General features: G+C 43.0%; 1 protein-coding gene across 2 annotated transcripts in view; it reads right to left on the bottom strand.

The window, feature by feature from the left end:
• Nucleotides 1-990: 990 nt before the first annotated feature.
• The window catches only part of LOC120018120 (CUE domain-containing protein 1-like), a 52,233-nt gene continuing 31,695 nt past the window's right edge, over nt 991-21,528 (bottom strand). The window contains exons 2-10 of one of the 2 annotated variants that reach the window (XM_038961120.1): nt 17,018-17,710; nt 8,982-9,109; nt 7,669-7,795; nt 6,703-6,973; nt 6,323-6,394; nt 3,794-3,883; nt 3,539-3,632; nt 2,017-2,171; nt 991-1,691 (exon numbers count right to left, since the gene is read on the bottom strand). In XM_038961120.1, the coding sequence (XP_038817048.1) occupies nt 2,045-2,171; nt 3,539-3,632; nt 3,794-3,883; nt 6,323-6,394; nt 6,703-6,973; nt 7,669-7,795; nt 8,982-9,109; nt 17,018-17,335 (1,227 nt within the window). In that variant the 5' untranslated portion in view covers nt 17,336-17,710 and the 3' untranslated portion in view covers nt 991-1,691; nt 2,017-2,044. The remainder of the gene's footprint in view (nt 1,692-2,016; nt 2,172-3,538; nt 3,633-3,793; nt 3,884-6,322; nt 6,395-6,702; nt 6,974-7,668; nt 7,796-8,981; nt 9,110-17,017; nt 17,711-21,528) is intronic. The other variant, XM_038961121.1, reaches the window with a different exon arrangement.

Below are 21,528 nucleotides of genomic sequence, written 5' to 3'. Positions count from 1 at the left end.
TTTGAGAGGTAGCAAATCAACCATTTACATGTAAATCCATTTTAGAAGGAAGAGTGGTGTGTTCCAATTCCCCACCCTTCTCCCCAAAGTGCACTTGGCTTGCTCCCTCTTACGGAATACATTTTAAAACATTAAAATATATTTCCTACACCAGTCGGTCCCTTCCTTTTTAATGATTGTGCGCAAAGAGCACACTTTGGGGAGAAGGCTTCAGAATAAGATTGAAGCTGGTAATAATTTCCAATAGTTGGGAAATTGACGGATCAATGTGAAGCCTTGCAAATCAGCTAGTTGCTTAAAGGGTTGATTTCAAATCTACCCCGACTGTCTGTTGAAGCTCATATCACAGCACTGGGTCATCATCAGCCTTCTCTTTTCTACTGATACATCCAACAGCATCTTTAATCAAGATCAATGCCAGTCCTCACAGAGGCATCATCCATATCATGTTCTGCTCTCTCCATACCCAACACTTCCCATTACAAGTGGTTCATTTCCCAATACACCACAAAACAAAACACATGTTTATCAACAATATGCACAGATGACTGATATATATGTTTATCAAATGTTTCTACTAGTTATATTGTGTACTCAATAATACTGGAATTCAGCAATATGCACCCCTCCTTCCTCAACAAGATATAAATGCTGTATTGAAAAATACATGAGAATACTGAGATATGGCAGTCAGTGTAGCTTGAGGAATATTTCAGTTCATATGAAAGCTTATGTTTATAGTCAGAATTCCTGAAATTAGATTAAAGGGAACGCTTGGCATTTAGTTACACATTGACATAACAATATGGGATGAAATATGACCCGCTAGGGACAAGTTACTATTTTGACAGGTTGGAATGCCTCTTTTATATAGGGCGCAACAGAAGGGTTTGTTGACATTTGAGCAGGGCAACTTGAATAACAACCCCATGACTGATGATATCATCTCCTGTCAAAATGCTCTGAGGAAACTCTAGATTTACAGGAGGGGGGGGGGGTCGACTATAATGTTGACTGTAATGTTAGGGTCTCTCTTTACAAGTCATTTCTGTTTCCTGAACTTTCAGGAAAAATGGGATTGAACTTGGATTGAGCTGTGATTCTAGTTAAGATGTTTAAAAACGTGCCACGTCATCACTGGTTACTGTCTGTTTAAAACTGTGACCAAATGGGCGTAGCAACACATGGCTACTGGGAGTGAACATGGTTTATTATGGGACATTTCAGAGGTGCACACTTTGGCTCAGGAGTGATCTATCCCAGCCATATAAAATAGATTAGACTGGTAACACTAGATGAGTCCATATGGTAAGATCAGCCTCACCAAGGCTGCCATGCCTTCTGCAATGGGGGTTAAAGGGAGCGGATATATAAAAAAAATACAGAACAGTCAAAAGACTAATGCATCTTCCCTTTACATATTAAATCATATATTAACTAAGAGTTATAATACAGAGATTATAATGGTAATCCAATGCGGTTATGAACAGTCAGAGTTAAGGAGAGGTGGTGTGTGGATAGCAGTTTGCTTCTTCTCCTCCTGGGCGAGTGGGTGGTCCCATGTCACTTCTTGGCCTGGGATTAGCTGGTCTGTGTTAGGGGAGGGAGGAGCCGAATTATTGCTTGGCCACCAGCCATGGGTCATTCTGCTGTCACCATGGAAACCCTGATGTGGCGCAGCCTTGGAGAATCTGAAATGGAGGAGGAGGTGACATGTTTGTCAGATTACAGCCAAAAGTCGATCTATAAACAAAGGATTTATTTCAACCAACTTTCAAATGGGAAATTTGCACATTCTGAAATTGCATTTTTGTCCCCCCCCAGTTTTATCATTTGGAATGTGATACAAAACAATGCAACGGTGTGCTTTAGGACCATGCGGATGCCTCAGAGCAGTCGGGTAGGCTGTGTGGAACATTTATACGACTGAAAAAAATAACTTATGTCCCACCCACTTCTAAAACCAAAGTTGTTTGATTAGAGCAGTTATAGTAGTTACACAGAGTAAAGCCATACAATTCCCAACAGGGAAGAACACAGGTTTTCACCATGACAACGGCTCCTTGTATGGCACATCATCTTCCTGAGTGTCTGATCTTCTGGGCTGGCCATCTTCTGGGCTTCCCTCCACATCCTCCAGGAGGTTGGCTGTAGAGTTGGCTATGCCCAGTCTTAGTGGGGATATGGTCGAGGAAAACACCTAAAGGACTGGATATGATACATAGAGTGCATTCGGAAAGTATTCAGACCCCTTGACCCTTTTCCACATTTGTTACGTTACAGCCTTGTTCTAAAACAGCAATCTATACAGAATACCCCATAATGACAAAGCGAAAACAGGTTTAGATTTTTTAAGAACATTTATATAAAATAAAATAAAAAACAGAAATACCTTATGTAATGAAGCTGATGTAATGAAGCTGAGGTGCATCCTGTTTCCATTGATCATCCTTATTAAGATGCTTCTACAACTTGATTATTTCTGCAGCATTGAAGGTCCCTGAGAACAGTGGCCTCAATCATTGTGTAACCTTTATTTAACTAGGCAAGTCATCATTCTTAAATGGAATAAGTTTGGAAGCCACTCCTCGGGAAAAAGCACACGACAGCCCGCTTAGAGTTTGCCAAAATGCACCTAAAGGACTCTCAGACCATGAGAAACAAGATCCTCTGGTCTGATGAAACCAAGATTGAACTCTTTGGCCTGAATGCCAAGCTTCACGTCTGGAGGAAACCTGGCACCATCCCTACGGTGAAGCATGGTGGTGGCAGCATCATGCTGTGGGGATGTTTTTCAGCGGCATGGACTGGGAGACTAGTCAGGATCGAGGCAAAGATGAACAGAGCAAAGTACAGTGAGATCTTTGATGAAAACCTGCTCCAGAGTGCTCAGGACCTCAGACTGGGGCGAAGGTTCACCTTCCAACAGGACAACGACACTAAGCACACAGCCAAGACAACGCAGGAGTGGCTTCGGGACAAGTCTCTGAATGTCCTTGAGTGTCCCAGCAAGAGCCCGGACTTGAACCCGATCCAACATCTTTGGAGACCTGAAAACACTCCAACCTCACAGAGCTTGAGGTTGGCAGAGAAGACTGGGAGAAACTCCCCAAATACAGGTGTGCCAAGCTTGTAGAGTCATTCCCAAGAAGACTCGAGGCTGTAATCACTGCCAAAGCTGCTTCAACACAGTACTGAGTAAAGGGTCTGAATACCTATGTAAATGCGATATTTCTGATGTTTATTTTTGATAAATTAAAAAATGTCTAAAAACTGTTTTTGCTTTGCCATTATGAGTTATTGTGTGTAGATTGATAAGGGAAAAAAACAATTTAATCAATTTTAGAATAAGGCTGTAACCTAACAAAAGGTGGAAACCTAACAAAAGGGGTCTAAAAACTTTACAAAGGCACTGGACATCTGTATTATACAGTATGTGGTACGTGATCATTGAGTTCTATAAAAAGCCAACACTGCTAAATGGAACCCATCCAATGTTTCTAATTGGAAATTAGAATCGACTGGCAATGAAGGATACGACTGGTGCTTCAGGAGCGTTCTTCTTTTTAACTTTCTTCTCTTTGTCTTGTCAGAGAATGATCTGGCGATTTCAAACAGCTTCTTTCTTGTTGCTAGGTGGGAGAGACAACAATAGTATCATCACAAAATAAATTACCAGAACAAAGGATTGTAAAAAGGGTTTGCCTAAGTATGCTGTTCTCTTGATTGAGTTAGTTAACAAGCCATTGCCAGAGAGACACGGGATGGTAATAATGTGTAGAGGTTGCCTTACATTTGCCCATATGTTTGAGTTTGTCTCTAAACATGGCGTCATCTGACACAGCAGTACAAGCCTCCATCGACCCTGACGCACAGTGCTCTCCTGGAAACAAAGAAAGAAGTTGTAAAAGACAAACATAAACATTTTATGCACACACACACACACACACACACACACACACACACACACACACACAGTGCCGACAACATGGATGGTAAATTGCTGAAGTTGATAAAGGAATAGATGTTTGCGCCTGTCTGCCACATCTTCAATTTAAGCCTAGAGGACAGTGTATGCCCTCAGGCCTGAAGGAAGGCAAATGTAATTCAATTGGCCAAGAATAGCAATCTCAAAATAAAAAACATAGTTTTTCGGACAAATCACCCATTCAACCTTATCTAGGATCTATTATTGAATAATGTGGCGATTGAGCAAGTTGAGGAGACTAAACTCCTCGGTGTAACCCTAGATAGCAAATTGTCATGGTCAAAACAATTAGACTCAAATGGTTTCTAAAATAGGAAGAGGTCTGTCAATGTTTTGTCGCACCTGAACTACTGCCCAGTTGTGTGGTCATGTGCGGCAAAGAAGGATATACAGTACCAGTCAAAAGTTTGGACACACCTACTCATGCAAGGGTTTTTCTTTATTTTTACTATTTTCTACACTGTAGAATAATAGTGAAGACATCAAAACTATGAAATAACACATATGGAATGATGTAGTAACCAACAAAAGTGTTGAACAAATCAAAATATACGTAATATTTGTAATTTTTCAAAGAACCACACTTTGCCTTGATGACAGCTTTGCACACTCTTGGCATTCTCTTAACCAGCTTCATGAAGTAGTCACCTATAATGCATTTCAATTAACAGGTGTGCATTGTTAAAAGTTAATTTGTGGAATTTCCTTCTTAATGTGTTTGAGCCAATCAGTTGTGTTGTGACAAGGTAGGGGTGGTATACAGAAGATGACCCTATTTGGTAAAAGACCAAGTCCATATTATGGCAAAAACAGCTCAAATAAGCAAAGAGAAACGACAGTCCATCATTACTTTAAGACATGAAGATCAGTCAATGCTGAAATCTTCAAGAACTTTGAAAGTTTCTTCAAGTGCAGTAGCAAAAACCATCCAGCGCTATGACGAAACTGACTCTCATGAGGACCGCCACAGGAAAGTAAGACCCAGAATTACTATTGCTGCAGAGGATAAGTTCATTAGAGTTACCAGCCTCAGACATTGCAGTCCAAATAAATGCTTCAGAGTTCAAGTAACAGAAACATCTCAACATAAACTGTTCAGAGGAGACTGATTCAATCAGGCCTTTATGGTCAAATTGCTGCAAAGTAAACACTACTAAAGGACACCAATAAGAAGAAGAGACTTGCTTGGGCCAAGAAACATGAGCAATGGACATTAGACCGGTAGAAATCTGTCCTTTGGTCTGATGAGTCCAAATTTGAGATTTTTGATTTTAACCTCCATGTCTTTGTGAGACGCAGAGTAGGTGAATGGATGATCTCCGCATGTGTAGTTCCCACCGTGAAGCATGGAGGAGGTGTGATGGTCTGGGGGTGCTTTGCTGGTGACACTATCAGTGATTTATTTAGAATTCACTTAACCAGCAAGGCTACCAAAGTATTCTACAGCGATATGCCATCCCATCTGGTTTGCGCTTAGTGGGACTATAATTTGTTTTTCAACAGGACAATGACCCGACACACCTCCAGGCTGTGTAAGAGCTATTTGACCAAGAAGGAGGGTGGTGGAGTCAGATGACCTGGGCTCCACAATCACCCGACCTCAACCCCATTGAGATGGTTTGGGATGAGTTGGATTGCAATTGGTTCCAGAACAGAGCAGCATGTATTCCATGAAGATATACATGGAGGGTGAATGTCAGTGGTACGCATGTCAAAGTTGAGGAGAGATTGACTGCATCACTATTGGTCTTTGTGGGAGGTGATGATGGGTTAAAAAGGTACTGAACTGTCTGTTCAAGCAGTTGGCACACCGTTAGGACACTCATCGGTACCAAACAAGACATTCAGCCAGAGGTCTCTTCACAGTCCCCAGGTCCAGAACAGAGGCTGGGAAATGCACAGTATTAAATACAGCCATGACCCAGGTAACTCAAGCTAGCAATACAACCAAATAAAAAAACAGATAAAAGAAAACCTTACGGAACGACGGGGACTGTGAAACGACAGACATTTTAAAAAATCTATTTAATATTATTATGTAATGTTATGTATATTACTGTTTCCTGGCAGTGGCTAATTGGGGATCCTAATAAAATACTAAATTAATCATTAATAATAGAAAGCTATTTATCGTGTCAACAACTACTTGGAGAAGATTTCACCAAACCCAGTCTTAGCAAGTAAAAAAAAGGATAGGTGGTTAGATATGGGATGTGATAAAGTGAAGTTATCAAAACAAACCAAGTCATTGAAATGTGTAGGCCTATTGTGTGTTTGAAAAAGAATGCGCACCCACACACACATTTACTGGTGAAGCTTATGAATGATATCTACCTGCTGTGGAATTCTCCATGTAAGTGGATGAATGATTGGACTTGGATTTCTTTGATTCATACTTCAAGCGATCTAAAACAGAGAGAGCTGGATGTTATGATGCAATACGGGACACTAAGAAACATTTATGAAGTGGGACATGGTTCCCAAATGTATACTATTGTAGGATAAAGCATCATAAGATACAAAAGGGACTTTGTAACTAGCATATCATGAAAGAGAGAGGAGCATTTTCAACAGTGGCTGACTTGCTCTGTAGAAAGCATAAACTTCACTACTGTACTAGCCTACTGTGTCCTGAACATGTATTCAGTGTGTTAAAGTATATCGTGCAGGTGACCATGTATGCATATCTGTGTGTGACACACACACACACACACCTCTCTCCAGGGCGACGAGGAACTCGCGGTTGCGCTGCAGCTCTCTCATGAACTCCTCGTTCTGGAGGAACAGGGCGATGCGCTCATCATCCAGGTACTGTTTCAGTTTACGCTCTTGCTCTGTGCCTGCCACCTCCATGCCCTCGGCACCACCTGGCCCTCCAGGGGCCCCTAGGGCTCCACCAGCCCCTGGCCTGGAGATACCTCCCTGGGCCGTCCGCTGGGCGACGGAGGACAGAGAGGAGGAGGAAGAAGGTTGGGACAGACTGCTCTGTGAGCCCAATAGGAGGAGAGATGGAGAAAGAGAGGTTTAATTTAGTTGCTATTGATTTCTGTAAGCAGGATGTCACTCTGCTGTTAATGATGATGTCATTATGGGTCGGCAGGTAGCCTAGTGGTTAGAGCGTTGGACTAGTAACCGGAATCCCCGAGCTGAAAAGGTAAAAATCTGTTGTTCTGCCCCTGAACAAGGCAGTTAACCACTGTTCCTAGGCCGTCATTGAGGTAAAATAAAAATAAATAGGGGCCTCCCGAGTGGTGCAGAGGTCTAGCTGTGCCACTAGAGATTCTGGGTTCTAGTCCAGGCTCTGTCGCAGCCGGCCACAACCGGGAGACCCATGGGGCGGCGCACAATTGGCCCAGCGTCGTCCGGGTTAGGGGAGGGTTTGACCAGCAGGGATGTCCTTGTCCCATTGCACACTAGCAACTCCTGTGGCGGGCCGGGCGCAGTGCACATTGGTGCGGCTGGCTTCAGGGTTAAGTGGGCATTGTGTCAAGAAGCAGTGCGGCTTGGTTGGGTTTCGGAGGACGCACGGCTCTCGACCTTCGCCTCTCCCGAGTCCGTACGGGAGTTGCAGCGATGAGACAAGACTGTAACTACCAATTGGGGAGAAAAAAGGGGGATTTTTTTTTTGTCATAGTGCTAATGTTTTTTTGTGTGTGGTTTTCTTCACATCTACTGTGTACCTGTATACTGTCCAGTTGCTGTGGTAGGATCCGCAGGAAATCATCTGGAAGGTTGCCAAGCAATGGCGGATTCCAGTTCCTGTAGCTGCGGACCTGCCGGTGACCTGGAGGTGGCTGAGCCTCGAACCTAGGTCAGACAAGGGTCAAAAAAAGGTTACGGTCAGACTAGATAGAGATTCATATGCCATGTCATACTAGATTTAAACTAAATGCACACATCATACATTGCGTACTGATGCTGTGAAAAGTAAGCAATGCATGAAAACACAAATAATTATTCATGTCTGTTTGTCTTTACAATAAAATTATCTTTGAGCAGCAGTCACCACATTTAACACATTACTTTGTACAGTCCAAGAAATAAATAACTGACTAAATAAATTCTAAATAATGCCACTTTAATATATTGTATTTTATACCATCTACTGCACCTTGCCTATGCCGCTCGGCCATCGCTCATCCATACACTTACATGTACATATTCTAATTCACCCCTTTAGATTTGTGAGTATTAGGTAGTTGTTGGGGAATTGTTAGATATTACTGCACTGTCGGAACTAGAAGCACAAGCATTTCGCTACACTCGCATTAACATCTGCTAACCATGTGTATGTGACAAATAAAATTTGATTTAATAACTGAATCTCTTAGCTGGTGGTGTGAAGCAGAAGAAATGTGGACATGATCTTGAATCATACTCTTGGGCTTGAAGCAAATTCAAATACATGGAGGTCCAGTGATACACAAGCACCAATTACACACACACACACACACACACACACACCAGCTGGAGACAGCATTGCAGTTCTTAAAACGGCCACCAGGCGGAGCATTGATTTACAATAAGAGCATGTGGTAAAGTGTGACATCAACAGACCCCTGCTCCTAATTCAGAGCATGTAAATCCCAGAGAACCACTTCCTCTGGGCTTTAAAAAGAGTACAGGCTAGGGGATTGCATGTGAACAAAGGGTCCTGTTGGGGTTTTTAAAACACGCTTCCTTCCTCCCTTTCATAAAGTAATCAGTGTTCATGTTTGAGATGCACATATTCTATAGAGGATTAAAGAATTACCACTCCGGGCAATGCTTAGATCTGTTGAATTGTATAGTATAGTACAAAGGAGGCTGGTGGGAGGATATATAGGAGGACAGGCTCATTGTATTGGCTGGAATGGAATAAATGAAATGGTACCAAACACATCAAACACATGGAAACAATGTGTTTGACACAATTCTTTCCATTCTAGTCATTACAATGAGCTTGACATCCTATAGCTCTTTCCCTCCAGCCTCTGATAGTATGACAATTTACCTTGGTGGAGGAGTGGGCGGGGCCTCTGGGTACTTCCTGTCATAGATGTGCATGTCATAAGTGGGCGGTGAGTAGACAGGAGGCGGTTCCTCGTCAGAACTGTCCGGTTCTAATGTCCTCTCCAGAACCTGGCCCGGGGAATGGAGGAGAGCAAGAGAAAGATAGAGCATGTCCCTGATCAATAACATTCATACACATTTATCCATTTAAAATCAGTCATGTCAGTAAGATAAATAATTTCAGATTTATGAAAGAAGCTGGTTGGGTTAGTGTCTGATACGGAAACTGGAGCACACAAACAGCACTACTTTTAGGCATTAGTGCTGCCTTTACTATTTATATTCTAGTGAGATGAGATGGGTTGCAGTTCCTTTCTTTTCTGTGTGTGGTAGTGGTACATAATGTATTTTTTATTATTGATTAATAGCTAGACTACAACAAGAACAGGAGGGAGGGAGAGAGGCCAGTAGGCCAGCAGAGGATGTGGACCAGCGGTCCCCAATTACATTCAGCCATTAGCCAATTTTTCCTTGAGCAGATGGTCGGAACATAACTATAAATAATTTGTAGACTGCAAATTAACCGCAAGAATCCCAAACAGATATAGTATTTAACAAAAACATAATCATTTCAAACCTTTATTACAGTTGGGATATGATCACATATGCCTTTCTATATATGCGTGGGAATACTTGGGAACATATTTCCTAAATAAAACAATTTTGCACTAAGCTTCGGTGATATACCGTATACCGGGGCATTTAGACATACAGATGGTATGATTTTCAATACCGAAAATCCTACCATCAGTGCGTGCTACGCCACTGCTTATAACTAACTATAAGTTAACTATCATAGATGTGCCAAATAAATTACATCCAGCTCAGGGCTCCAGCTTTGCAGTTGGTTTGCTAACTTGCTAGCTAAGTGGCTAGATGGCAAGATCAAGCTTCTTGGTTACAGCAGAAACAAATCCATCCCTTTCCTGGATCAAGATCCATGTTGCCCAATTTATTTTATTTAATATATAGTGTCCTTTTTGGGCACTTCCAGTAATACCGTATACCTCAGTATGTTACAGAAAGGATATGACCGTATGTTATGGTATAGACAGTATGGTACAGAAAGAGTATGATAGTATGGTATGGTACAGACAGTATTGTACAGAAAGGATATGAAAGTATGGTACAGACGGTATGGTAAAGAAAAGGTATGACAGTACGGTATGGTACAGACAGTATGGTAAAGAAAGGGTATGACAGTACGGTATGGTACATACAGTATGGTACAGAAAGGGTATGACAGTATGGTACAGTACAGAAAGGGTATGACAGTATGGTACAGAAAGAGTATGATAGTATGGTATGGTACAGACAGTATTGTACAGAAAGGATATGAAAGTATGGTACAGACGGTATGGTAAAGAAAGGGTATGACAGTACGGTATGGTACAGACAGTATGGTACAGAAAGGGTATGACAGTACGGTATGGTACAGACAGTATGGTACAGAAAGGGTATGACAGTATGGTATGGTACAGACAGTATGGTACAGAAAGGGTATGACAGTACGGTATGGTACAGACAGTATGGTAAAGAAAGGGTATGACAGTACGGTATGGTACAGACAGTATGGTACAGAAAGGGTATGACAGTATGGTATGGTACAGACAGTATGGTACGGCACAGAAAGGGTATGCCAGTATGGTACAGACAGTATGGTACAAAAAGGGTATGACGGTATGGTATGGTACAGTATGGCATGGTACAGACAGTATGGTACAGAAAGGGTATGACAGTACGGTATGGTACATACAGTATGGTAAAGAAAGGGTATGACAGTATGGTACAGAAAGGGTATGACAGTATGGTACAGTACAGAAAGGGTATGACAGTATGGTACAGAAAGAGTATGATAGTATGGTATGGTACAGACAGTATTGTACAGAAAGGATATGAAAGTATGGTACAGACGGTATGGTAAAGAAAGGGTATGACAGTACGGTATGGTACAGACAGTATGGTACAGAAAGGGTATGACAGTATGGTATGGTACAGACAGTATGGTACGGCACAGAAAGGGTATGCCAGTATGGTACAGACAGTATGGTACAAAAAGGGTATGACGGTATGGTATGGTACAGTATGGCATGGTACAGACAGTATGGTACAGAAAGGGTATGACAGTATGGTATGGTACAGACAATATGGTAAAGAAAGGGTATGACAGTATGGTACAGTATGGTATGGTACAGACAGTATGGTACAGAAAGAGTATGATAGTATGGTACAGTACAGAAAGGGTATGACAGTATGGTATGGTACATAAAGGGTATGACAGTATGGTACAGACAGTATGGTACAGCACAGAAAGGGTATGACAGTATGGTATGGTCCAGAAAGGGTATGACAGTATGGTACAGAAAGTATGGTACAGAAAGAGTATGACGGTATGGTATGGTACAGTATGACATGGTACAGACAGTATGGTACAGAAAGGGTATGACAGTATGGTACAGACAGTATGGTACGGCACAGAAAGGGTATGACAGTATGGTACAGAAAGGGTATGACAGTATGGTACAGTATAGTATGGTACAGAAAGAGTATGATGGTATGGTATGGTACAGTATGACATGGTACAGACAGTATGGTACAGAAAGGGTATGACAGTATGGTATGGTACAGACAATATGGTAAAGAAAGGGTATGACAGTATGGTACAGTATGGTATGGTACAGACAATATGGTACAGAAAGAGTATGATAGTATGGTACAGTACAGAAAGGGTATGACAGTATGGTATGATACAGAAAGGGTATGACAGTATGGTACAGTATAGTATGGTACAGACAGTATGGTACAGAAAGGGTATGACGGTATGGTATGGTACAGACAGTATGGTACAGAAAGGGTATGACAGTATGGTATGGTTCAGACAATATGGTACAGAAAGGGTATGACAGTATGGTACAGACAGTATGGTACAGCACAGAAAGGGTATGACAGTATGGTACAGACAGTACGGTACAGAAAGGGTATGACGGTATGGTATGGTACAGTATGGTATGGTACAGACAGTATGGTACAGAAAGGGTATGACAGTATGGTATGGTACAGACAGTATGGTACAGCACAGAAAGGGTATGACAGTATGGTACAGACAGTACGGTACAGAAAGGGTATGACGGTATGGTACAGTATGGTATGGTACAGACAGTATGGTAAAGAAAGGGTATGACAGTATGGTACAGTATGTTATGGTACAGAAAGAGTATGATAGTATGGTACAGTACAGAAAGGGTATGATAGTATGGTATGGTATGTTATGGTACAGAAAGAGTATGATAGTATGGTACAGTACAGAAAGGGTATGATAGTATGGTATGGTACATAAAGGGTATGTCAGTATGGTACAGTATGGTACAGACAGTATGGTACAGAAAGGGTATGACAGTATGGTATGGTACAGAAAGGGTATGACAGTATGGTACAGACAGTATGGTACATCACAGAAAGGGTATGACAGTATGGTACAGACAGTACGGTACAGAAAGGGTATGACGGTATGGTACAGTATGGTATGGTACAGACAGTATGGTACAGAAAGGGTATGACAGTATGGTATGGTACAGAAAGGGTATGACAGTATGGTACCGACAGTACAGTACAGAAAGCGTATGTCGGTATGGTACAGTATGGTATGGTACAGAAAGGATATGACAGTATGGTATGGTACAGAAAGGATATGACAGTATGGTACAGTATGGTATGGTACATACAGTATGGTACAGAAAGAGTATGATAGTATGGTACAGTACAGAAAGGGTATGTCAGTTTGGTACAGTATGGTACAGACAGTATGGTACAGAAAGGGTATGACAGTATGGTATGGTACAGAAAGGGTATGACAGTATGGTACAGACAGTATGGTACAGCACAGAAAGGGTATGACAGTATGGTACAGAAAGGGTATGACAGTATGGTACAGTATGGTACAGACAGTATGGTACAGAAAGGGTATGACAGTATGGTATGGTTCAGACAATATGGTACAGAAAGAGTATGACAGTATGGTACAGAAAGGTATGACAGTATGGTACAGTACAGACAATATGGTACAGAAAGGGTATGACAGTATGGTACAGTATGGTATGGTACAGGCAGTATGGTGTGGTACAGAAAGGGTATGACAGTATGGTATGGTACAGACAGTATGGTATATAAATGGTATGACAGTATGGTACAGAAAGGGTATGACAGTATGGTATGGTACAGGCAGTATGATGTGGTACAGAAAGAGTATGACAGTATGGTATGGTACAGACAGTATGGTACAGAAAGGATATGACAGTACGGTATGGTATGGTACAGTATGGTACAGAAAGGGTATGACAGTATGGTATGGTACAGACAGTATGGTACAGAAAGGGTATGACAGTATGGTACAGAAAGGGTATGACAGTATGGTACAGAAAGGGTATGACAGTATGAAAATGTGGATCCCGTCCAACCTTAATCTTTTCCTGGTGATTTTACAGTATTTTACATCCAACATGATAACAATGCAGTGGATAGCATCCGTCTTACGTGCTCCTGGCCAATTTCCTATTTCATGTGTTTTTTAAGCTGATCTTAACTTTTTTTGTACATAAGGTCTCTACCATCATTTCCTATGAATGAAAACTTTGGAACATCAGAACAGCAATCACTAACCTCGATTTGGACAAACATTTCTATGTTCTGCTTACTCCGGACCAGACCCTAATCCCCGGGACTCGAAAGGAAGCTGTAGCGAAAGAGAGGCAGGCGAGCCAGAACCCTGACGTGACTAGGTCGGCGAGCAAATAGACAACCACTGCCCTCTATTCAACTGGCAACACTGGAGAACAAACTGGATAAGATCCGCTCGAGACTATCCTATCAACAGGACCTGAAAAACGGTAAAATCCTACGTTTCCCAAAGTTGTGGCTGAATGAGGACATGAATGTACATCTTTCTGTTTTTTCTATTGTGGAGGATGAATCAGAATTAGTTGGGTAACATAGATAAATAAGATGTTTTATTTACATAATATGCTTATGTGAGATACTTGTCATTAGAATGTCTCCCTTTGGACTATACTGTTGGCAGTTGCACTTTCCCTTCTCAGCTAGGGAAAAGTAACTTGGAGCCCAGAGGGGAGAGGTCAGGCTTGTCTTTTACATGTCTCTGGTAATATGCAGAATATCAGAAAGGGAGAGGTCAGAATGGAACATTGTCTTCATATGTGAATGTATCTGTTAAACCATGTGAAGGGATGGCGTGATTAAGGGGGAACCAATTATCTCTTGGCTCCACAATGTCTGTGCGCAAGTCACTCCCCTCAGTGAGCTTGTCCAGGAGTCGGGAGAAGAGGGGGTTTACTTGAGATGGGAGAATATAGAGTTGACAATTGAGTTATGCCTTAGATGAGGTAATGTTTTGGTACTATGAAGTACCAGGAACGAGATTAGAACCCCGTCTTAGAGACCAAACTGAACGATAATTTATAGCTAATGCTATCTGGCTATGGGATACTCCTTTCTCAAGTAAAAGGCCCTTTGTGAAGTTTTCCTAAGATCTGTGGTTCGTCATGTAAGTTGAGAGGTGTATCTTGGCTATAAAAGATCTTTGTATTCTACTGTAGGGACTCTCAGAATTCATTATAGACACTGAATTGATCTGGGAGTCACAGGGCTATGGTGAAGCTCATATTATTATTAAATATTAAATTTAAGTATAACTCTGACTGGTGTGTGGTTTGTAACTCTCCTCATTTGGTAATACAGGAAATTGCCACGACACTATGCATCATCAAGACCGGACTGCAAACTCGGGTATGACGAAGGGATGATGGGTGTGTCGCTTTGTTAACAACAGCTGGTGGGTGAGCTCTAATGTTAAGAAAGTCTCAAGGTTTGCTTGGCTGAGTTAGAATACCTGCTAAACTGCAGACCATACTATTTACCAAAAGTGTTCTCATCCATATTTTTCGTAGCTGTCTATTTACCAACACAAACCGATGCTGGCATAAAGACCTCACTCAACAAGCTGCATAGGGCCATAAGCAAACAAGAAAATGCACATTCAGAGGCGGCATTTCTCATGGCCGGTGATTTTACTGCAGGGAAACTTAAATCTGTTTAACAATTTTTACCAGCATGTCACCTGTGCAACTAGAGGTAACAAAACTCTAGATCATCTTAATTCCACAAACAGAAATGCATACAAGGCCCTTCCTTGCACTCCCTTTGGCAAATCAGACCATAACTCTATCCTTCTGCTTCCTACTTACAAGCAAAAACTCAAACAGGAAGTGCCAGTGACTCGTTCAATATGGAAGTGGTCCGATGAAGCGGATTCTATGCTACAGGACTGTTTTGCTAGCACAGATTGGAATATGTTCCGGGATTCATCCGATAATATTGATGAGTTTACCACATCAGTTACCGACTTTATTAATAAGTACATTGAGGACCTTGTCCCCACAGTGACCGTACGTACACACCCCAACTAGAAGCTATGGATTACAGTCAACATCCGCACTGAGTTAAAACCTCTTGACGCTAGGGGTCAGATTTTTTATTTTATTTTTAAATAACGTTCCCAAGGTAAATGGACTATTTCTCAGGTCCAGATTGTAGAATATGCATATAATTTACAGATTAGGATAGAAAACAGTCCAAAGTTTCCAAAACTGTCAAAATATTGTCTGTGAGTATAACAAAACTGATTCTGCAGGCGAAAACCTGAGAAAATCTAACCCGGAAGTGATGATTTAAAAAAAAAAAAATCTGTGTTTCCTGGCCCGTCTTTCTTCCATTTAAAGGGGTATCAACCAGATTCCTTTTCCAATGGCTTCCTCAGGCTGTGACCAGGCTTTAGACATAGTTTCAGGCTTTTATTTTGAAAAATGAGCGAGATTTTTCAAAACTAGTCAGGTGTCCTCTGATTAGTTCCTGCGCGCGAGAGGGTAGCTCTCCATTTTCTTTTTCTCTCTTATTGAATAGGTTACGGTCCGTTTGAAATATTATCGATTATGTTTGTTAAAAACAACCTGAGGATTGATTATAAAAAATATTTGACATGTTTCTAACGTTTCTACGTTATAAAAGTAATATTTATCGAACAAAAATAACATTTGTTGTGTAACTGGGAGTCTCGTGAGTGCAAACATCCGAAGATTATCAAAGGTAAGCGATTAATTTTATTGCTTTTCTGACTTTCGTGACCATGCTAATTTGGGGCTAGCTGTTCTAGCATTGATTGATACACTCACAAAAGCTTGGATTTCTTTCTCTTTAAAGCATATTTTCAAAATCTGACACGATAGGTGGATTAACAACAAGCTAAGCTGTGTTTTGGTATATTTCACTTGTGAATGCATGATTATAAATATTTTTAGTAATATTTTGCGCCCTGCAATTCAGCGGTTGTTTCGGAAAATGATCCCGTAAAAGGGATCCGTAGCGCAGAGAAGTTAAAGGATAGAGCGGTCGCTTTCAAGGAGCGTGACACTAATCTGGACATATAAGAAATCCAGCTACGACCTCCGACAAGTATTCAAAACAGGCAAAGCATCAATACAGGACTTAGATCGAATCTTACTATGCTGGCTCTGACGCGCGACTGATGTGTCAGGGCTTGCAAACTATCGTAGATTACACCGGGAAACCCAGCCGCGAGCTGCCCAGCGACATGAGCCTAACAGACAAGGTAAATGTCTTCTACGCTCGCTTCGAGGCAAGCAACATTGAGCCATGCATAAGAGCACCAGCTGTTCTGGACGATTGTGTGATCTCGCTCTCCGTAGCCGATGTGAGGATGACCTTTAAACAGGTTAACTTTCGCAAGGCCGCGGGGCCAGACGAAATACCAGGATGCATACTCGGAGCATGTGCTGACCAGCTGGCAAGGATCTTCACTGCAGCGTCTCAAGATGGACAAACAGTACTATTGCCATTTGTATTTGTATTTTTTAAGTGAAGAGAGTCAGTGACCCTGCACTGACTGACCTCTGGTGGGATGCTATCATCGGAGTCAGAGCTGTCATCTGATCCCTCTCCGTCGATACTCATCTGGAGGAGCTGGTCGATGGTGGCGTCCACCGCCCCGTTGTTGGAACGCAGGACGCACTCGATGACCTCGTAATCCATGGTGGGGAACATGATCTTGAAGTCCTCCATGGCCTGGTTGAACTCCAGGCGCCGGACTTGTCGGTTAGGCCGGCTGTTGTTGAGATCTCCTGGGGTGGAACCACCACTGCCTCCCCCTCCTCCTCCACCTCCCCTGGAGCCTCCATTACTGCTGCTGCGCCTGAACAGGCTGGTCATCTTGCTGCCCTGACTGGTGCTATCACCTAGGGGTTAGGAGGGCACCTAGACACTCACCTCGCACCCTTAATCCTCCACCTTTCTTGCCTTTCTTTCTTTCTCTCCCTTTATCACTCCGCTCCCGTCTGATTGTGTTTCTCCTGACTCACAGTCTCATCATACCACCACATGGATGGCAGTCCTCTGAATGGAGCGGAAGAATCGAATGCTCTTTCTTTTTCTCCTCCTCAGCTTGTTATTCAGCTGCATCCAACACGGCTGGCTGTAGAGAAGGGGTTCTTTGGTTTGTGTCCACTCCTCAGTCCCGTCACCAGTTTCAGGTCCGGGGAGCGCCAAATTGGGGAACCTGCATCTCTGGTCTAAAACAGTCAGCACCTGAGAGGGAGATAAGGAGGGTGGGGGGGGGGGGGGGGGGGGTATGAACGAGTTAGCAAAGCTACCATGTTTCTGTAATACGCACAGTTAATTGCTCCTTTAATTAACAGGCACCTAGGCTCTACACAGAAGCAATCACCTAGGCTCTACTGAGAAGAAGTCACCTAGGCTCCAATCCCAATAAAGCACCTAGGCTCAATACAACTACTGGCTAAAAGGCTACAGCCCCAGAGCCATTGAAATAGAATAGGGAAAACTGACATGGTTCCACAAGATTTGACATGGCCTTGTCCAAGAGGGTGTCTCATGGGGAAAGATGGACTGTGTCCCCACTCCGCCTTTCTGCTCAACCTTGCCAGGCATTACCATGGCAACCCAGACAACGTCTGTAGACTAAACAGTTGGCATTTGAATGAAAAGGTGAAACTTTACATGGCCAGCACTGTAGGAGAATATCATATTTTGAATCACGTTATACGCCCATAATCCAACAAGGCTAGGATATACAGTTGCAGTCTCACTTTCCAGTTTCTAAAACAAAGCCTGTTTCTTTCTCCCAGATACAAATAAGAGCCATAGAGGAACAAACGTTCTGCCAACCAGGCCTGAAGGAGGAACCCAAACATTGGCCTACACACATCCAGTCCAGAGAAAGTAGGATGGATGGCCAAGCTGCTGCTAACAGACGCCATGAATTTGTGTGCCAAGCAGTGGGGGGGACGAGCAACACACACACTAATCTATACAACAAGCACAAACTGGTGCCCAGATTAACCTCCAGCTTACTTTGGACGACATCAGGCCATGGCAGATTAGTCTAATGGACGTCTATGAGACCAACTAGATCACTGACTGACTGACTGAGATGCTACTGGAACGGCTGGGTAAGGGCATGGAGGGAGTGACAGCTGCAGCAGAAAATCAACCAGAACCAGCCAGCCACCACAAACCAGGACAAGCGCTCGAGAGCAGTAAAAAAAAACATGCAACAAGAGCAAAGCAAGGTGCCATTGGTGAATGAGGATTACCCACATGAAGATCTGTGATGCATTTAGCATGGGCTTGCTTAGCTGTCCCTTTTTTTCTCTCTGACACAATTGAAGGACCTTGCGAGAATTAAGCCTGGTGACAGAGGGGTCAATGTGTCTGGATGACCTTGGACTACTCAACTGATGGACTGGTTTTTCATAACCAGCAAACAATACATGGATATAAGTGAATGGATTTTTTACTGGGGATTCACTTGACATTGACACAAACAGATATTCCTTTCATGGCATTCAAACCACTGTGAAATTCTTTCCATTTAACCACTAAAAGCAAATGCGGACAGTTTTTCAAAAAGGCACCACAGAAATGTGTCAGATGAATATCAAGGAAAACTCCAAACAGTCCGTTTCAAAATGTTTTGAGCTTAGACCCATTCTAAACCAATGGCTCGAACATTAAGTGTCATGCAACATACTAGTCTGTGACCTATTGACCTTCCGACTGGCCATCTACCAGCTCTCTGGATGTTGAGCATTGGCTGACATGCACTCCAAGGTCTGTCATGCACTCCATGGTGTCATGCTTGACGGAGCTTACAAAAATGCCCCATTCCACAACTGTTAGCCTGGTTTAAGCCTACATTCAGTTGCAGACCTTCTGTCAGATTCTCAGAGGCTAGGCAGGGATTTCAAATTCATTTTTCCCTGGGGGCTACCTTTGGCCTCCAACGAGGTCTGTAGGGCCGCACTGAAAACTAGTTATATTTCCTTGCCATCAACATCAGCAAAAAATGTGCAAACAAATTGTCCTCTATCATTTTTGCTCCCTAACTGTCGAGCTTTCATTTAGGTGATTATTAGCAAGCTGGACACATTTGTTTAAAACCCCTTGGCTAAGGGTAATGTCAAATTCTGAACCTTTGAGTTGTTATGGGAGCTCACACCTAGGCTACACGTTAACATGGGTTCTCAATAACCAAACATCTGGTTGTTGCCTGGAGTCAAACTTGATACATACACTACATGGCCAAAAGTATGTGGGCACCCCTTCAAATTAGTGGATTCAGCTATTTCAGCCACACCGTTGCTGACAGGTGTATAAAATTAGGCACACAGCCATGCAATCTCCATAGACAACCATTGGCAGTAGAATGGCCCGTACTGAAGAGCTCAGTGACTTTCAACGTGGAACTGTCATAGGATGCCACCTATCCAACAAGTCAGGTCAGAACATTTCTGCACTGTTAGAGCAGCCCTGGTCAACTTTAAGTGCTGTTAATGTGAAGTGGAAACGTCTAGGAGCAACAATGGCTCAGCCATGAAGTGGTGGGCCACACAAGCTCACAGAACGGGACCACCGAGTGCTGAATCATGTAGCTCGTAAAAATTGTCTGTCCTCGGTTGCAACACTCACTGCCGAGTTCCAAACTGCCTCTGGAAGCAAAGTCAGCACAAGAACTGTTTGTCTAGAGCTTCATGAAATGGCTTTCCACAGCCAAGCAGCCGCACGCACACAAGCCTAAGATCACTATGCACAATGTCAAGCATTGGCTGGAGTGCTGTAAAGCTCACCGCCATTGGACTCTGGGGCAGTGGAAACGCAGTAAGTGGAGTGATGAATCACGCTTCACCATCTGGCATTCCGATGGCAGAATGTGGGTTTGGCGGATGCCAGGAGAACGCTACCTGCCCCAATGCATTGTGCCAACTGTAAAGTTTCGTGGATAATGGTCTGGGGCTGTTCTTCATGGTTCGGGCTAGGCCCCTTAGTTCCAGTGAAGGGAAATCTTAACTCTACAGCTTACAATGACATTCTAGACGATTCTGTGCTTCCAACTTTGTGGCAACAGTTTGGGGAAGGCCCTTTCCTGTTTCAGTATGACAATACCCCAGTGCACAAAGCGAGATCCATACAGAAATGGTTTGTCGAGATCGGTGTGGAAGAACTTGACTGGGCTGCACAGAGCCCTAACCTCAACCCCATCGAACACCTTTGGGATGAATTGGAATGCCAACCACGAGCTAGGACTAATCGCCCAACATCAGTTCCCGACCTCACTAACACGCTGTGGCTGAATGGAAGCAAGTCCCCGCAGCAATGATCCAACATCTAGTGGAAAGCCTTCCCAGTAGAGTGGTGGCTGTTATAGAAGCAAAGGGGGGACCAACTCCATATTAATGCTCATGATTTTGGAATGAGATGTTCAACGAGCAGCCATGTAGTGTATTTACATTGCTAGTTATAAAAGTTTATGCTATGCAGAGTAAACACTAGAATAGGAAACAAGATCCTTTACCTTCGGGTTACCTCTCCACAGCTGAAACAGAGAGCAGAGTTGCAGTGACGGTTTAGTTCACAGAATCCCTGACAAGTGCCAGAATTCCTGACTAGGACTATAGAATCCCTGACTAGGACTATAGCTAGGAGTCATCTCTGGGTCCAAGTACCTGGATTTTCCTCATCCTGGTTTCCATTACAAGAAAGAGGCCAGGGGGGAAGAATTTAAAAAATGTAAGGGTCCTCTGAGAGGAACTGGAGTGTCCTTTCGATGCTCTGGTTAACAGCTATCACTACTCTCCCCCTCGCCCTCCCTCCCTCTTCTCTGTCCCTGTAGTGCTGGGAAGAGAAATCCCTGGCTACGATGGGGGAACAATGCATCCAGTGCCAGCCCAACCCACATGGTAGTGCCAGGCCCCGTCCAGCAGCACAGACAGAGTCCGTCACTTCGCCCTCCTCTCTTTTACATGGAGACCGGCTCTGATGTAAACAGGGTCATCTCGCCTTGGCACTGATGATAGTGTGTGCGTGTGAGACTGAGACAGCGGGTC

The sequence above is a fragment of the Salvelinus namaycush genome, chromosome 23 (assembly GCF_016432855.1).
Source record: "Salvelinus namaycush isolate Seneca chromosome 23, SaNama_1.0, whole genome shotgun sequence".
In the NCBI taxonomy this organism is placed as follows: domain Eukaryota; kingdom Metazoa; phylum Chordata; class Actinopteri; order Salmoniformes; family Salmonidae; genus Salvelinus; species Salvelinus namaycush.
The sequence above is the reverse complement of the archived record's forward strand: the minus strand, read 5'-3'. Positions and strand labels throughout refer to the sequence as shown.